The sequence below is a fragment of the Macaca thibetana genome, chromosome 6 (assembly GCF_024542745.1).
Source record: "Macaca thibetana thibetana isolate TM-01 chromosome 6, ASM2454274v1, whole genome shotgun sequence".
NCBI lineage: Eukaryota > Metazoa > Chordata > Mammalia > Primates > Cercopithecidae > Macaca > Macaca thibetana.
This window is the reverse complement of record NC_065583.1, coordinates 30090379-30108889: the sequence shown is the minus strand read 5'-3', so window position 1 is coordinate 30108889 and position 18511 is coordinate 30090379. Positions and strand designations below refer to the sequence as shown.

The 18511-nt window shown below is 47.9% G+C and overlaps 1 protein-coding gene across 1 annotated transcript in view; it reads right to left on the bottom strand.

Annotated features, from left to right (window-relative positions):
• Positions 1–7550: 7550 nt before the first annotated feature.
• Positions 7551–18511, bottom strand: part of FAT2 (FAT atypical cadherin 2) — an 88722-nt gene continuing 77761 nt past the window's right edge. The window contains exons 21-24 of the mRNA XM_050793611.1: positions 15597–16038; positions 13478–13631; positions 10571–11028; positions 7551–9556 (exon numbers count right to left, since the gene is read on the bottom strand). Of these exons, the coding sequence (XP_050649568.1) occupies positions 9024–9556; positions 10571–11028; positions 13478–13631; positions 15597–16038 (1587 nt within the window). The 3' untranslated portion in view covers positions 7551–9023. The remainder of the gene's footprint in view (positions 9557–10570; positions 11029–13477; positions 13632–15596; positions 16039–18511) is intronic.

The following is an 18511-nucleotide window of genomic DNA, read 5'->3' as shown; positions in this document are numbered from 1 at the left end:
TGGTTCAAATTTCTAGTTTAAAACAAGTGGTGGGAGTGAACATCCTAGTCCTGTCTCTGATCTTGTAGGGAAAGCATTCAGTCTTTCACTTGAAGTATGATGTAAGTAGTATACTTTTTATAGAAGTTCCCCTCTATTACTGTGCTGAGATACTTTAAAAATCATGAATGAGTACTGAATTTTGTCAAATGATTTTTCTGTATCTGACATGATCGTACAGTTCTTCTTTTTTCACCTTTTGATATGGTGGATTCCGTTAACTGATTTTTGAATATTGAACTGGCCTTGCTTACTTACTTGGAATAAATCCTGCTTTATCATGGTATACTATTCTTTACATTGTTAGATTGCCTTTCATTTTTCACCCACCCTGATATTTACTCTCACAGATGTAGAATCCAGAATGGTGCCTTTTTAGAAATGAGCAGAACCATATGCATAACTTCTATTTTTGGCATAAGTGTACTTTTGCCCCAGGCTGGATTTCCAGCGGCTCCGTGCTACATAAAGGCTGCATGGGTTTCTTTAGCACAGAGTTTCTTAACTGCACTATTATTGCCATTTGGGGCTGCCTAATTCTTTGTTGAGGGGCTTTTCTGTGCGTTGTAGGATGTTTAGCAGCATCCTGGGCCTCTGCCCACTAGATGTCAGTTGCACCCTGCAAGTTGTGACAACTAAAAATGTCTCCAGAATTGCCAAATATCCCCTTGGCTGGGGTGGGGGATGGGGTGGAAATCACCCACCTCAGCTGCCAGGAACCAATGCCTGAGAACAATTTAGCTCCCACCCACCTACCTTTAGCTGGGGGCATGTCCTTTTTTTTTTTTTTTTTTTTTTTTTTTTTTTTTTTTTTGAGAAGAAGTCTCGCTCTAGTCCCCCAGGCTGGAGTGCTAGTGGCATGATCTCGGCTCACTGCAACCTCCACCTCCCGGGTTCAAGTGATTCTCTGCCTCAGCCTCCCGAGTAGCTGGGATTACAGGCGCCTGCCACCACGCCCAGCTAATGTTTGTATTTTTAGTAGAGACGGGGTTTCACTACGTTGGCCAGGCTGGTCTCGAACTCCTGACCTCAGGTCATCTGCCCGCCTCGGCCTCCCAAAGTGCTGGGATTACAGGCATGAGCCACTGCGCCTGGCGGGGTGGGTGGGAATGTCCTTTTATTGTGGCCATGGAGCAAAGGAAAGTGTGTCAATATGGATAGTACACAAAGAGCTGCTTTTCCAGTAGTAATGGTAAAATATCTCTAACATCTCCTGAACGTTCACTATACCAGCTACGCTAAGCACTTTATGTATGTTGTCTCCTTTAATACTCAAATCCAGTGAAGGAAAGTGCTGGTAATATCCCCACTTTGCAAACTGGGCATAAAAGTTTACATGACTTGCCCAAAATCACATTTCTAAAGTAGCGAAGCCAGGTCTGTCTGATGTCAAACCTCATGTCCTCGCCGCTGGAATTTTCTCCCCTGCCAGCTGATTCCTTCATTCTTTACCTCACCTCCTTCAGTGAGCACGGCACATTTCCAAGCCTGTCTTTTGACTCCAGCCTGCTTTGCACCCTGCCCTCCATAAGTCACTCCCAGCCATCAGAACTACCCACCATTGCCCAAATACTTAAAACCTCTAGGCCTTCCCTTTGGGATTTTCCCTTAGCCTAGCTGACCCTCCTTTCTGTGCTAAATCGGAAGCTCTGCTTTAAGACCAGCTCAGATGGCTGGGCCCCTGTAGACCTTCCCTGGCCAGTTCAGTCAGAACTTACAACTCGTCCTCAGCAATGCTGTCACCGCCCTCCTCTGGTTATCCTCATACCTGCCTGCGCTGGAGACATGTGACTACTCGGCCGCTTTCCCCAGATTGTGAGCTGCCTGAGGGCACTGATCAAGTCAGATGACATCTACCCCCACTCTTCCCCTGGGGGCTAATTATATATCTGAAATCTTTGGTTACTAAATTCAGTGTAGTCTCCTTCCATAGTGAATAGTGCCCTGGCCTGCTAAGGAGGTGACATCACTATATTGTCATTGTATCAATCTAACCAAGCACCTTTCTTGGTTGGACGCTTTGGATTCATTGAGGAATTTTGAGACAAGTTTTGAAATTGTCTTTTTGCAGCTGGATGCCTGAGAAAGTTCCTGCTTTTCATTCAGTGAAACAGCTGGTGCCCCTGTTTTAGAAGAAGTCAGAGGCTGCCCGAGGGTTTCCAAAGCCTGTCCTTAGACACCGCACCACAGGTGATGGATCAGCACCTGGGTCTGGCGCCCTAGCAGGCTGGCAGTGCACCAATGTTTCAAGTCGTGCAAAGAGGTTGGGTTGACTCTTCTATACTAGACCAGCTGCGGGCCCTGGGCACAGCATTCCGTGCCTTAAAACTTTACCTGGTGGGTCTTTTTTGCCCTCTAGCTCTTTTAGAATCTTCATACATAATCTTCAGTCCAACAGAGGTCGTTTTCCCCCCAAGGCCTTTGGCTCTGTCCTTCCTCATCCCCAGACGCTCACGTTTTGAGAGTTCTAGCCCAGGCCTCGTGCCTGCCTCAGAGATCCATCCCATGTGCCTCCCTCCAGAGCACTGCCCTGATGCCTGATAAAACATATGTGCCCTTCCTGTAAAGGCTTGAAAACCACAGTGACAACAACTGTGTAAGCCCTCCCTCACCCGCCAGCCCCCGAAGGAAGCCGTTTCCCAATTCTCCTGTTTCCCAATTCTTACACGGTTTGTCCTGGCAAATCCCAGCTGCGTTTCCTTCTCCAAGAGCAAGGCCTCGTCTGGCTCCTGAAACCACTCCTCACGGCATGGCAGCAGGTCCCCACCCTGCCTCTCCCTCCCAGCCTGCTCCTCTAGCAATGCTCAAGGTCGCTGTGCCACTCTTAAGGCCCAGCCCCAAAAGTGGATGTAGGGCTTCAGGAGAGGCCTGGGGTTGAGCCCTAAGGGGAGCAGACCCCCACCTCCCCAAATCTGGATATCCTGGCTCTGTGCCACCTGGAAGTGAGCATGGCCTTCTCTTGGCTTGTTCTGAACTCAGCCTGCTCCGTTGCACTTGCCGCTGCTCATCAGTCCTCTGTATTTGTCATTTATTTCACGAACCCAAATGTAAGGCGCACCTCCTGAGTCAGGCCGACCTGGATTGGAATCCTGGCCCTGTCACTCGTGAACTCTGTGACTTACCTTATTTAAGTTACTAACACAAATTACGGGCCCCTCAGTTTATCTGTGCCTCGGTTTCTCCATTCGTAAATGATGATAGTACCTACCTCGTTAGGGTTTTTGTTGTTGTTGTTGTTTTGAGATGGAGTCTCGCTCTGTCACCCAGGCTGAAGTGCAGTGGCATGATCTTGGCTCACTGCAAACTCCATCTCCCAGGTTCAAGTGATTCTCTTGCCTCAGCCTCCCTAGTAGCTGGGATTACAGGCACATGCCACCATGCCCAGCTAGTTTTGTATTTTTAGTAGAGACGGGGTTTCACCATGTTGGCCAGGCTGGTCTCGAACTCCTGACCTCAGATGATCCCACCACCTCGGCCTCCCAAAGTGCTGGGATTACAGGTGGGAGCCACTGCGCCTGGTGCCTCATTAGGTTTTTGTGAGAATTAAATGAGATAAGACACTAAGTGCTTGCACAGTACCTGGCATAGCAAATGCTCAGTAAGAGGAGGCAGTAGAGGTGGTGGCTGATGGTAGTGAGGGTAATGACGGTGAACTGAAAATCTACCTGAGTGCCAGTGGTTTAGGATGCGGGGATTTACCTGAAAACCTTTAGCCCTCCCCGCAGGCTCATAAACTAGTCCTTGATCCCAGAGAGCCCTCTGGTGGCTAATCTGTGAAGACTCAGGCTGTGGACGAAAAGGAGAAGGCGGGGCCTGGTGAGGAGAGGATGGAGGTGGGCTGGATAAGAAGGCGTTCCCCATCCGGGAGAATGGGAGGCAGGGAGGTGCTGTGTGGACATTCCCAGGCTGGGTGTCGGACCTGAGTTGGGGTCTTGCCCCTGGAATTCTGACTGAGAGACCTCAGACAAATCCCTTCTCTATGGGCCTTAGTGTGCGGAACATTAGGAATGAGGAGGACCAGGTCATTGTTTCCCAAAGACAAACAGGGGGCCCCGACAGTCATTTTTTAATCTGAATGGTTACTTATTTTCATGGTATCAGGAAGAAATACTCTCAAATCCTTTAGTGTAGAGATATTATTGTTTAAAGATGAATAGAGAGTATTTAGTAAACATCGAAATATATTTTTTAAGTATTATAGTACGAGTTGTATTCTATCAGGGCAAAAATTATGAAAGTGATAAGCAAAACAACAGAAATTTGGACAACACTGGACAATTTGTGATCTCCTGCACAGTCCTGATAAATCAGTCCTATCTGTATGCTACCTGTCCTTTTTTGTTTTTTGTTTTTTGAGACAGAGTCTTGCTCTGTTGCCCAGGCTGGAGTGCAGTGGCACAATCCTGGCTCACTGCAGCCTCCACCTGCCGGGTTCAAGCGATTCTCCTGCTTCAGCCTCCTGAGTAGCTGGGACTACAGCCGCCCACCACCACACTCGGCTGGTTTGTGTATTTTTAGTAGAGACGGGGATTCACCATGTTAGCCAGGCTGGTTTTGAACTCCTGACCTCAGGTGATCCGCCCACGTTAGCCTCTCAAAGTGCTGGGATTACAGGTGTGAGCCACACACCTGGCCTGGTATTATTTTCTATTATTCTGGCCACCATTTATTGTTTATGCTTTAAGAAGCTTTCCATTTACATGTATTTCTCACGACAATATGAGATAGCTATTATTCCTATATTATTTACTATCTTCATTTTACTGAGAAATGAGAGGCCCAACTGAATTTTGATAAAGGAGCAAAGGCACCACAATGGAGCAGACAGCCTTTTCAGCAAATGGTGCTGGACAGCTGGACAGCCACATGCAAACAAAATGAACCTAGACACAGATCTTACATCCTTCACAAAAAATAACTTAAAGTGGACCATAGAGCTAAATGTAAAATGCAAAACTATAAAAGTCGTAGATGATAGCATAAGAGAAAACCTAGAGACCTTGGCTTTAACAATGACTTTTAAATAAAACACTGAAGGCGTTATGTATAAAAGAAATAATTGACAAACCAGACTTCCTTAAAATTAAAAACCAGTAGGGCAGGTGCAGTGGCTCATGCCTGTAATCCCAGCACTTTGGGAGGCCAAGGCGAGGGGGATCACCTGAGGTCAGGAGTTCAAGACCAGCCTGACCAACATGGCAAAACCTGTCTCTACTAAAAATATAAAAATTAGCTGGGTGTGGTGGTGCGCACCTGTAATCCCAGCTACTTGGGAGGCTGAGGTGGGAGAATTGCTTGAACCCAGGAGGCAGAGGTTGCAGTGAGCTGAGATTGCATCACTGCACTTCAGCCTGGGCAACAGAGTGAGACTCTGTCTCAAACAAAACAAAACAAAAATTAAAAACCTGTGCTTTGTAAAAGAGTGTCAAGAAGACAAGGCACAGACTGAGAAAATATTTTCAAAGGCATATCTGATAAAATACTGTTTTCTAAAATATACAAAGTACTCTTAATACTGAACATTGAGAAAACAACCCAGTTTAAAAATGAGTCAAACATCTTAACAGCCCCCTCACTAAAGCAGATCTATAGATGTCAAAAAAATATATATATGAAAAGATGCTCCACATCCTATGTCATCGGGGAAATGCAAAATTAAGACAACAGTGAGATAGCACACCACACACCCATTAGAAAGGTCGAAATCCAGAACACGGACACCACCAAATGCTGGCGAGAATGTGGAGCAAAAGGAGCTCTCAGTCACTGCTGGTGGGAATGTGGAATGGTTCCGCCACTTTGGAAGACTGTTTGGCAGTATTTACCCAAAGGTGTCGAAAACCTATATCCACATAAAACCTGCACACAGATGTTTACAGCAGTTGTATTCATAGTTGCCAAAACTTGGAAGCAACCAAGATGTCCTTGAGAAGGTGAATGAGTAAATAAACTATAGTACATCCAGACAGTGGAGTATTATTCGACACCAAAAAGAAATGAATGATCAAGCCCTGAAAAGATATGGAGGAATCGTAAATGCGTATTACTAAGTAAAAGAAGCAGGTCTGAGAAAGCTACATATCATATGATTTCAACTATATGACATGCTGGAAAACCGGGACAGCAGTAAGTTTTGTGGTTGCCAGGGGTTGGGATAGGAGGGATGAGTAGGCAGAGAGGTTAGGGGGCAGGAGGGATGAGTAGGCAGAACACAGAGGATTTTTAGGGCAGTGAAACTATCTGCAAGAGCCCGTAATGCTGCATCCATATTATACATTTATCCAAACCCACAGAATGTGCAACAGCAAGAGTGAACCCTAATGTAAACTATGGACTGTAGGTGATAATGGCCCATCAATGGAGAGTTGTCAGTTGCAACAACTATACCATTCTGGTGGGGAATGTTAATAATGAGGGAGGCTATGCATGGGAGGGAGGGCATATCCCTGTACCTTCCATTCAATTTTGCTGTGAGCCGTAAAACTGCTCTAAAAAAATTCTCATTGAAAAATGAGAGGCCAGCCGGGTGCGGTGGCTCATGCCTATAATCCCAGCACTTTGGGAGGCTGAGGCGGGTGGATCACGAGGTCAGGAGTTCAAGATCAGCCTGGCCAACATGGTGAAACCCCGTCTCTACTAAAAACTACAAAAATTAGCCGGGCGTGGTGGCAGGCGCCTGTGGTTCCGGCTACTCGGGAGGCTGAGGCAAAAGAATCGCTTGAACCCAGGAGGTGGAGGCTACAGTGAGCTGAGACCGTGTCACTGCACTCCAGCCTGGGTGACAGGGCGAGACTCCATCTCAAAAAAAGAAAAAAGAAAAAAAGAAAAATGAGAGGCCAAGTCATATCTGCTCAAGTCCACATAATTAGTGTGTGACAGAGCTGGGCTTGGAATCAAGCCTGTCCAACCTCAGAGCCACCGCCTGTGTGGTATCTCCCACGGGTGTGCCTTCTTTGCCCAGCTGGATTGGGAACTTGAAGGCAGGGACTAGGCTTTCCTGTCTCGGTGTCGTCATGGTTGCCTGGTGAAGTCACATTTAGCTGGTGACTAAGGATGTGCTGTGGAGTAGCAGCCACAGCCTGACCCTGGGTCCCAGGAGGACGGGCTTCCCAAGACTTGTGATAGTTAAGTCCCTTCTCCGTAACTAATGCCATGCAGTGCAAAGGGTGCTGGCAAGGGCAGGAAGCCCCAGGTCTTGTCCTGGGCTTTAGCTAGCCTGCTGGTTAGTGGACTCATCACTCAGAGCTTCAGAGCCCCATCTAAATGCAGGGGTTTGAACCGCTGCAGACAGTTGTACCAGAGGCAGAGGGTTTTTTCCAAATAGCTTCCTGGACCCCACCCCCAGAGGTTCTGGTTTTGTGTCTGGAGTAGGTAATGTTGCCACGTCGGGAATCTCTGTGCTTGACAATCTCTAGGATCCCTTCCAACTCCCAAAATCCATGAATCTTGGAAGGGCCTGTGGACCGTTGCATCATTCCCCGGACCCCAAACAGGCTAAATGACACAGAAAATAACAGTAAAAAAGATACTTTATTGTTAAAAAAAAAATGACCAATGAAACCATGTATCTGTCACTCACACTCACAGTCACACACGCAGCCACAAACCACTCACACAAATTGGCTCTCGCCCACACAGCTCCCTCTCGTGTGAAGCAGCAGCCCTATGGGCAAGTCTCCATTGCTCTTCCTTTTGACTTCTGTCTCCAGAAACAACACACATGAAAAGGAGTGGACCAGAGGGAGGGACTGGATGGGAAGGAGTGGTGAGGTCACCAAAGGCCACAGAGGCTTCTGGTCCCCACCACTCCTGGCTACATACATTCTACGCATGTGTACACACATATTATCCATGGGCACCCACATGTGTAGACATGTGCCCACATTGACCCTCCATGCATAGGGTTGAGTCGCTGCAGGTAACACTTGATGGGCAGGCGTTTGCAATGGAGAGGAGGCAACGGCAGGTGTCCAGCCTGGACACTGCGGTCCAGCTCCCTGCTTCCAACCTGCCCTAAATAGGAGTTCAGAGTTCCTTGTGTCTAGGGAAGAAAAATCCCATTGAGGAAACTCATCCAGACAGCAAGGTCAAAAAGTGCCTAAGAATTTTTTAAATGAAGAATTAGTTCCTTCTTTCCTTTGGCCAAAAGTGCCTGGGAAACTTGGGATGAAGAACCCAGAGTTCCATGAGGTCTGAATTCTTTAACAAAGAAGGTTCAGAGCTGCGTAGACTCCTGGCAGGCCCTGACTGGCAGACAGTGGTGTGACTCTGAGGCAGGCCATTCCTCTGCGTGTAGGCTGAGGAGCGGGACCGCTGGAGCCCGAGGCCCGGTGATGCTCCTTGGAGTCCTTGTTGCCCTCCATCACTGTGTTCTCTCCGGTGCAAAGCACAGTGCCTGATACGGAGCAGACACTTGACAAAGACACAGTGAGTGCTCGACTGAGGCAGGGGCACAGGGGACTATGCCTGGTCCCCTGCTGCTCACCTCTCAGTCCCTAGGAGGATGCCACACAGCCCTCTAGAACTCCTCGGTATGGCCCGCGTAGTGGGTGCCTGTCAGGCACCAACCTGCCTGCCTCCAAAATGGAGCTGTGGGCAGGTATGAGAATGCATCTTGGCGAAGCTGAGCCAGCATAGTCAATCAGGCTCTGCCCGGGGGACTGAGAGATGGCAGATCGGGGAGACCGCCTGTCTCTTGCCCACCCCGGGAGTCAATTGTTCCTGGTCTTCCAGGGTCACTGCTCTAGGCATGTCCCTCTCCTGGGACCCTAGTGCTGTTTCTGGAGCTCTATCCTCAGCTTCCCTCCACCCTCAGGGACTAGCTGGGGGATTGGAAGACCACATTTCAAGGGACAGCAGCCTGGGCTGGGGGTGGGGCTTCCCTCCCACTCTCCCAGCCACACTCAACTCACCTGCTGAGACAGGAAGAAATAAGCCAAGTCCAATCCTTGGCCTCCCACCTGCCTTGCTCTGGGAATGGGAAGCTAGAACATGACCTCCTCACAGCTGCCGTAATCACTCTCCACCATGTCAGAGCCCTCATAGTTGGGGGGTGCCCGGTGCTGGCCCTGGCCTGCAAGAGGTGCCCCCTCTGCCTCACAGACAGCATAAGAGGGCCCAGCTCGGCTGAGGCGCATACTCATCCCCTTGTAGCCCCCCTCTGCCAGGCAGGGCCCTCCCCCTCCCTGCCGGAACTGTGAGTGGTAGTAGCTGATGGCCGTGTACTCATTGAGACAGGGGGCAACCAGGCGCTCCCGGGGACTAGGGGGCCGAGAGGGCATCAGATCTTCCAGGTTCTGGTTGCTGTAACGGGGTGGGAGAGGTGCCCGCTTATTTTCCATCTCCAGGGGGAAGGGGAAGCCCCCATAGAGGCCAGTGGGCTCCGGCATCACGACGGGGGTTGAGTGGCGGTGAGCCGAGGGCGGCAGAGGGCCCTGAGTCACTTCGGAGTGGGGGTATTCCCAGCGTTCATTCCTGGAGTAAGTAGGTGGCCAGATCATAGCTCCGCCAGGGTACACTGAAAGGGAAAAGCAAGATAGGGTGAGCTCATTTTCCCCGGGGAAGGTTTCAGCTGGCTCTATAGCAACTATATATAACCTAGCGTGTTGTGGAGACAGGAGCGGGTGCATTTGGGCCCATCTGTGCAGGTTGTCTCTGGTGGCTCAAGTTGATATATAGAATCCAGTGGGGCAAGCTCAAGGCTAGGGGTTTCACCCAAGGCCAGCCGGTCTTGCAAATCTCTGCCACTAATCTGAGGGTCAGTGAACAAGGGAAGGATCTGGATGGCTCCATGCACCCCACCCCCACAGCTGGGTACAGTAACTCCATCCCAAGTCCTACTGGTGAGTTTCATCCCCTTAACCGAAGGAAACACACACAGTTTGGTCTCACAGGTGTGATGGAGTCTATCATGGAGAGTGATGAAATGAGATGTGGCTCAGAAATCAGGAAACCAGGAGCCCTTGGTCCTAGCCCTGCCTCTGCTACTGAATAGTTGGGTGAGTTAGAACAAGTCACTACATCTTGACGGGCCTCAGTTTCCCTATTTGACACAGTGAAAATACCTGTCATAACTGCTGATGATTATGCCAAAACATGAAGTGCTTTACTAATGTATCTCCTTTTGAACCAAAGATGAGAGGAAGGTGATATCCCCCTCTAGATGAGCCAGGTCTGGCCCAAGGCTGCTGCACTTCCAGAATGGGCAACCAGAAGCTTAGACCACTGCTTCTCCTTTCCCTTCCCAGAAAAGCACAAATGTGCAGAAGCCCCCTTCTATCCAGGGTCTACAAATTTCTGTCATGAACATCAATCCCATGGAGTGACTTGGAATTTAGGGGAGTGCAATAGAATGAGACCCAGAAACCTGACATCTGCTCCAGCATCAGTGCCCTGTAACCTTGAACACATGTCATCATGTCCCATCCCAAAGGGTTGGATGCGTGGTGGCTAAAAATGCCTGTGCCTCAGATAACGGACCACCACCCACTGCCATCAATCCCAGAGGCTAAGCGTCTCTGGCTATACTGACCCATCTCCTCGCCGGACCAGGTTCTCTTAATGACAGGCTCATTGTCAGAGTGGGAAGGGACTGCAGCTGGCGGGAGCCTGGGGGGCACACTGCAGACCACTGGCCGTTGCTTAGAATTGGGTCCAAATGTGACGAGTTCATTTGGAAGTGAGGTCTTGCTGGGTTCCGGTTGGTTCAGGTTGTTGCAGGAGCTGGCAGTCAATGGGTTGAGCTCGATGGCAGGTATGGCTTGGGTGTCAACACCAACACTCCTGGCCAGGAGGTCTGGGTCCTCCATGGCCACAGGCTTGTGAGACTTGCAACGGCGGCAGTAGAGGAGAAGCCCGACAGTGCTTATGATAATTAACACTACGGCCACTATGATGATCAGTAACTCCTGCTGCCCCCAGTCCCCTCTTGTGATCTCAGGAGTAACTAGGCAGTGTCCTTCTGAGCAACCCCTCGCCTCCATTTCACACCTGCAGAGACAGAGAAGTAGTCAGGGGGCCGAGTCATGAAATTGCCCTTTCCATGTCCTGTCTTACAGAGATCTATGGGATAGAGACCGCTCCCCCAAAAACCTACCGTCTCCCATTTTTCACCCCCCAAAAAAGCAATTATCAAGCATATCAACATCAGAACTTTCCACCTTCCACCAGTAAAGTACGGGTCTCAGCTACATCCTCACTTGTGACCATTAGGATCTGGGAATGTCTATTATTTTTCCAGCAATGAGATCTAGGCACTTGATACACTCTCTATCATGAAGTCAGATTTCCTCCCATGTCACTGCAGTAGAGACATTGACATACCAGCTGCCCTCTAGCAATGATGTCAGGGTTCCAGATACAAGTCAGCATTGCCCAGTAATAGCAGCCAGGCACCCATGTTCCCTGCTATGCTTCACCAGGAGGTCACAGGAGCCAACGTGGTCCTACACAGATCAGCCACCTTACAATGGGCAACTTGCTCAGAGAAAGCATGTGACCTCTCAGGGTACCTCTTGCTTGGCATTCCATGGTGTGAAGCTCCAGGGAAACTTCTGTGGCCAGCTTTATCCACTTTTGAGGGATATTGGGAAAGTTTGCCCCATCCCATTTAAGTCCAAAACATTTCTCAGTGCCTGAAATTTCACTACCAGTTGTTTGTTATTTTGGGTTACATGTTGTCTTCCCCAAGGTCCTCTTTTAAAATGCAGACGCCACTTTCAGCTGTGAAATGTCCTCCCAACACATCTCGTGAATGAATAGCATTCCCTACTGCAAAACAGGACAGGAAGGAGAGCAGGACACACCAGTTGCTGAGAAAAAGGACTGAGGTTGACCAGGCGCAGTGGCTCACGCCTGTGATCCCAACACTTTGGGAGGCTGAGTCAGCTGGATCGCTTGAGGTCAGGAATTCAAGACCAGCCTGACCAGTATGGTGAAACCCTGTATCTACTAAAAATACAAAAATTAGCCAGGTGTGGTGGCGCATGCCTGTAATCTCAGCTACTTGGCAGGCTGAGGCAGGGGAATGGCTTGAACCTGGGAGGCAGAGGTTGCAGTGAACTGAGATCACGCCATTGCACTCCAGCCTGGGCGACAGAGTGAAACTCCTTCTCAAAAAAAAAAAAAAAAAAAAAAAAAAGAAGAGTGGGGTCATCAACATACCCAGAGTAATCATGGGAAAGCCCTTTCCCTGCCTAGGCCTCAGTTTCTCCAGCTGTAAAATGATTGGGTGAACTACATCACTGGCTGTTATACACAGGCTAATAGCAAAGGGATCCATTGGGAGCTTGTTAAAAATAGAAGCTAGGCCCATTCTTGGAGATTCTGATTCATTTTGTCTAGGCTGGGTCTGGGAATCTATATTTTTCATGTCTCTTTCGTGATTCTTTAAAGTCTCCTAAGTCTGGGAGCCATAAAACCAGATAATTGTCAAAGTCTCTTTCCCTCTAGGAGTCTAGGAATGACAGTGTCCCTTGCAACTGCCGCAGCCCCACACAGTGTGAGGCACAGACAGCTGGCAGTGGGGTTCCAGGCACAGCAGCACCAGCCCAAGTGGAACCATTTTCCCCAGGCCACTGGGGAGTTCGGGTCCAGAGTGAGAGAATAAGCACTTCAGCCATTTTCAGACTGCAAGGACCAGAACTACCTGAGGAGCTGGTTAAATGTATAGATTCCTAAGCCCCAGCTTGTGAATCTGAGGCAGCACGTTCAGAATGGGGCTGGGGAAATCTCTAACAAGCAGCTTCCTCCTCCAGAAGTGTTGTAATGCAGGGGTTGGAGAGACATGCCCTAACACAAGGGTCCTCAACCCCTAGGTCATGGACCCATACTGGTCCGTGGCTTGTTAGGAACTGAGCTGCACAGCAGGAAATGAGCAATGGGTGAGCAAGCATTACCACCTGAGCTCTGCCTTCTGTCAGAGCAGTGGGGGCATTAGATTCCCACTGGAGCACGAACCCTGTTGTGAACTGTGCATGTGAGGGATCGAGTTTGCGTGCTCCTTATGAGAATCTAATGCCTGATGATCTGTCGCTGTCTCCCATCATCTCCAGATGGGACCGTCTAGTTGCAGGAAAACAAGTTCAGGCTTCCACTGATTCTACATTATGGTGAGTTGTATAATTACCTCATTATATATTACAATGTAATAATAATAGAAATAAAGTGTACAATAAATTTCATGTGCTTGAATCATCCTGAAACCATCCCCCCTTTCTCCTGCCTCGTCTGTGGAAAAAGTCTCTTCCATGAAACCTGGTGCCAAAAAGGTTGGGGACCACTGCCCTAACACATGGGAAAGGCCTAGAAGCCAGGTCCCTGCAGCACTCTCCCCTGGCCTCCCATTGGACTTTCTAGGGGTCAGAGTGCAGAGCGCATTCCCTAATGGAGCCAAATCCAAGGTGAGGAGCCCATGGCAGGTGGCCTCTCTTGGGATTACCTGTCTCCTGTGAAAGGATGAGGGCAGTTACAGGAAGCTCCTTTGGGGGAGAGGATGCAAGTTTCACCTTCCAGGCAGGGTGCAAAAGTACAGTTCTCCCTTCCTTGTTCACAGTGCTTCCCAGAGAACTGTGGGGGACATTTGCAGACATAACCTGGGAGAAAAAGAAGGGAGGTGAGACAGCACTCTGGCCTAGCAGTTAAGGGAGACCTGGCATTGGCAGACTCATATGTTCGTGCAGCCATTCAGTTACCATTTATTTATTTGGTTTTTCCTCTCTGTGCGCAGCACTGTGCTGGGTGTTGGTGCCCTGCTGAACAAGAGCACTTTGGTCCCTGCCCTCAGACAACTGACAGCCCACCAGAGAAAACAGTCATCTAAAGAACAGTAATAAACAGGATAATAATCATAGACACTAACTTAGTCACTATTCCAAGGATCTTCCTGTGTTGGCTCATTTGATCCTCACGATGACCCTGAAATTGGTGACTGTCACCATCTTCATCAGGGGACATGTACAAAGGGATGGCAGAAGAGGAAAGGAGGCACAGAGAATGGACAGAATTTGCTCGAGGTCACATAGCCAGTAAACGGTAAAGCTAGGGTTCAAACCTAGACAGCTAGCTACAATATCAGTATCTCACTAATTATAATAAAATTAGTTTTATTAAAGGGAAAAGCTGGGAGGGGTGGGGGATGAGGCTAGCTTACTCTAGGGACCTGGAAGCTATTTCATTTGAGATCCGAAGGATGAGTGGAAATTAGCTAGCAAGAATTTAGAGGGCAAAGAGAAAGGTGTTTCAGATGGAAGAGAAGAGTGTGTGCAAAGGCTAGGGAAGGGTGTGGCGTGGTCAAGGAACTCAAACCACACCAGGGTGGGCCCGCCCGGTGAAGGACAGGGAGAGTTTGAACTATGGCCTGGGAGGTGCAGGAGCCACATGCGGGGATTGGACACTATCCTAATAGCACGGCGGCCACTGAGCAGTTCTCAGCAGGAGAGTGCCATGCATAGGTCTGCGCTGGGTAAAGATCACCCCGGCTCCTGCTGGAAGGTGGGAGGCAGAGGGAAAAGCTGGAGAACAGGGAGGAGGCTGGTGCCGGGGTGAGAGGTGATGGGGGCTTGGGTGAGAGGGACGGCAGTGGGGAGAGAGAGAAGTGGTGGACTCCTTGGATATTTTACAGGTAGCAATGACATGATTAACCAGACAAAAATCAGAAAATGAGGTAATGCGAAGTGTTGACAGGCATGTGGGTACATAGGAACCTCTCACGTTGCATGTGATGTATAGATGGCTGCAGCCATGCTGAGAGCACTGTAGCCCTATTTAGTCAAAATAATTACTTACATGCTATGAGCATGAGACTTCCACCCCTGGCTGTTGGGGGTGTGTGTGAAGGAAATTCTCACACAGGTTCACAAGGAGACATATAGGAGAATGCTCACTGCAGCATTGATGATGGAGATGGATGTCTGGAGTGCGAGGGTGGAGAGGGAAAATGTGAGTGTGTGTACATCATGGAGTACTGAGCCACAGGGTGGAGAGGGAAAATGTGAGTGCGTGTACATCATGGAGTACTGAGCCACAGTTAGAAGCAATTAATGAAAATTGCTCATGGCAGCATTGACGGATCTTAAAAATATGGTGCTGAGCAAAAGTGTAAATAACATATACCACTTATATAAATTGGAAATTTAAGCATATGAAAAACAACATGTATTTTGCAAGAACTCATTCAAAAACTTAAAATGTTTGCCTCCAGTGTTAGGGAAGGGGAAGGGAGTGGAATATAATTTAAAGGGGAATGAGAAGGAGACTGTGCATAGACCAATGATGACACTAAGGTATGTGATTAATTCAACCCTCTGTCCCTGAGGTCCCCATTCATATCCTCCCTTGTCTCCCCAAAAGTAGAAAGACAGTTTTTGTTGATGGGGAAGGAAGACTCCTGACTTCCCCTGGTCTAGATTTTGCAGATTCCAACCTGTTACTCACAAGATAGGGGAAGAGAGAGAAATTTGGAACCAGGAAACTCTGAGATCTCCACCCTGACATGCCTTTCCCACCTGAAGAGCCTTCTGGGATAAACCCTGGGTTCAGCCTGGCACCCCAGCCCTCACCTGCTCCATGGGTCCATGAGCACTTCCCACCATTGAGGCATGGATTCTGGCTGCAGTAGTCACTGTGGAGGCAGCACTGGGTGAGAGCTTGTGTCTCCAGCAAGCCTGCCACCGTCTTGCCAGGGACTAGCAGATCTAGAGCCTCTTCATTGACCATGACAGCATCCAGGCAGCCTTCAAAGCCCTGGGAGACATTCGAGGAAGAATGCGACAAGACGAGGCCGCCCAGCAAAAGGTGTCTTTTGGGCCTCAGACCACGGCAGTTCTCTGGGACCACAAGGGAGGTGTTGCCCATGCTGTCAATCATCAGGCGAATGGAAGCGTCCATCTCCTCCACCAGGATGGAATGCCACTCATGGTCATTGACATGGCGCTGGGAGGAAAGGTTTCCATAGAAACCACCCCGACAGTGATATTCCAGCTGGGGCACTCCACTGACCAGCTGCAAAGGAAACCCAAACAGCCATCAGCAAAGCCAAGGAGTCCTTGTAAACCTGCTAACAGGCTGCCAGTTCAAAGAATGTTGTTGGTATTTTTATGGGTTGGGGGGGTGTTTGGTGATTTTCAAGGCTGGTTTAGACATGGCATTTGCAAAGCATAAAAGCCCTCAAAGTGTTTTTGTGTTGATGGTCTCCTTTGCTCTCACCACACCCCATAGGATGGTCTGGGTAGGGGGTGACATCTCCATTCACAGATGAGGAAACTGAAGCCCAGAGATGCTTTGCTTATCAAGACCCTGTATTTTGGATGCTTCTTCACAGGCCTGTCCAGAGTTCCACACTTGTGAATACTGGCCTTCAGGGATTTGAAAAACCTCTCTCCCACTCCCACTTCCTTAGTCAATAGCTTAGCAGTTCTCAAAGTAGGTCCCCAAGACCTTTTCAGGGGAGCCACAAGGGTAAAGTATTTTTATAGTAATCCTAGGAGTTGATTTGCTTTTGTTTTCTCACAAGTATACAACAGAGTTTTGCAGACACATGTTGTCACAACTGATGAATGCAGAAGTAAATATGAGAAGCCAGCTATCTTCTATTAAGCCAGACAAAAGAGAGACTTGCAAAAATGTAAAACAATGCCACTCTTCCTTTTTCTTTTGGAGAGTAATTATTTTTCATAAAAGTATATAATTAAAGACATACACTCATATGTTGACTGCAGCACTTTTCACAATAGCAAAGACATGGAATCAACCTAGATGCTCAACAACAGTGGGCTGGATAAATAAAATACACCATGGACTACTATACAGCCATAAAAAGAATGAAATTATGTCCTTTGCAGCAACATGGATGGAGCTGACGGCCATTATCCTAAGCAAACTAACACAGGAACAGAAAATCAAATACCACATGTTCTCTCTTATAAGTAGGAGCTAAACGCTGAGTACACATGGACAGAAAGAAGGGAACAATAGACACCAGGGCCTACTTGAGGACAGAGGGTGGGAGAAGGGTAAGGACCAAAGAACTACCTATCAGGTACTCTGCTTATTCCCTGGGTGATGAAGTAATATGTACACCAATCCCCTATGACACATCAGTTACCCATATAACAAACCTGCATATGTACCCCTGAACCTAAACAAAAATTGGAAGAAAAAATTAATTAATTAACTAATTATGGTATTTATGTTAACATGTGAGTTTCTTATTATTTATAAATAAATTAATACACATTTTTAAATGTCTCAGTTTTAATTTCTAATACTGAAAATGTTGATAGTTGTAACCCACATAAACAAAACTTCCCTGGCATCCTCAATAATTTTTAAGAGTGTAAAAAGTCCTGAAGTCAAAATATGTGAGAACCACTGGGTTAAAACATTTTCTTTCACTTCATTCCCAAGAGGTAGGACTGCCTGTGGCCAAATACTTTTCTGGTCACTTTGGGCTAGGTACAGTTTTCTCTGTTGAAATTTGAAGATCTGACCCAGTGTTTCTTATACCTTGGCCATCTGTATACCACCTCTCAGATTTTTGCCCTGGTTGAATACTACCTATACCTTTATTTACTTAAAAAGGAGACACTATTATTAGGGTAAGTAGAAAACCAACACACTTGCCATTAAGAAATGGGAATAACAAAAATGAATGCAACTCAAGTAAAATATTGCAATGAAATCATTTCTTTTTATCTGTCTGGGACCACAAATCTGTTGATCCCACTGTCTTTTCACTGTCTCCCACCTCTGTAATGTCTTCGTTCCTCTCCTTATCCAGCTTAAGTTCCATAGTCAATCATCCTAACTACTCCCTTCACATACTCTTGACCTGTCTCTTTCTTACTTCATAGAACTCACTTGGTAAACCCACAACTGTGGAAAAAGCTGACTCTCCACCTGCTCTATACAGACATGGAGCAGAACATGGCTGGAGAAAAACATGCAGCTTTGCTCACCAGCCTCTCTTTAATTTCATGACCATGGCTCTCAAATGAGCCTTAAATGATGCCCGGCAATCACACTCCCTTCCTGAGTCCATTCATTCTTCCAGATGACGGTTTTCACTACATCTCTCTCCTGAGATCCCTGATGCCTCTCTCCTCATCCCCACTCTCAGCTGATCATCTCACATCCTACTGAAGTCATCAGATGGCGGAACCTGCAGACACTTTCACCATCACATCTATCCACCTTAGCTAAAGCCAGTCTCTCCATTTATGCACTAGATTCCACCTCCTCACCTCCTCAAGGCTCTACTGATTCTCCTTCCTCTTTCCTACATCTTTATTCATTCACCACTGAATCATTCCACAGCATACAAACATGCTGTTATTGCTGTAATCTTTACTGTCAAAAATACACCTTCTTTACAGATGATAATCTTTATTTTTTTAAAAAAGATTGTCTTCACCTCAGTTTTCCAGCCAGATATTTTCCTTCTTTGCTCTCCCTTTTCAGCAAAATTTCACCCCAA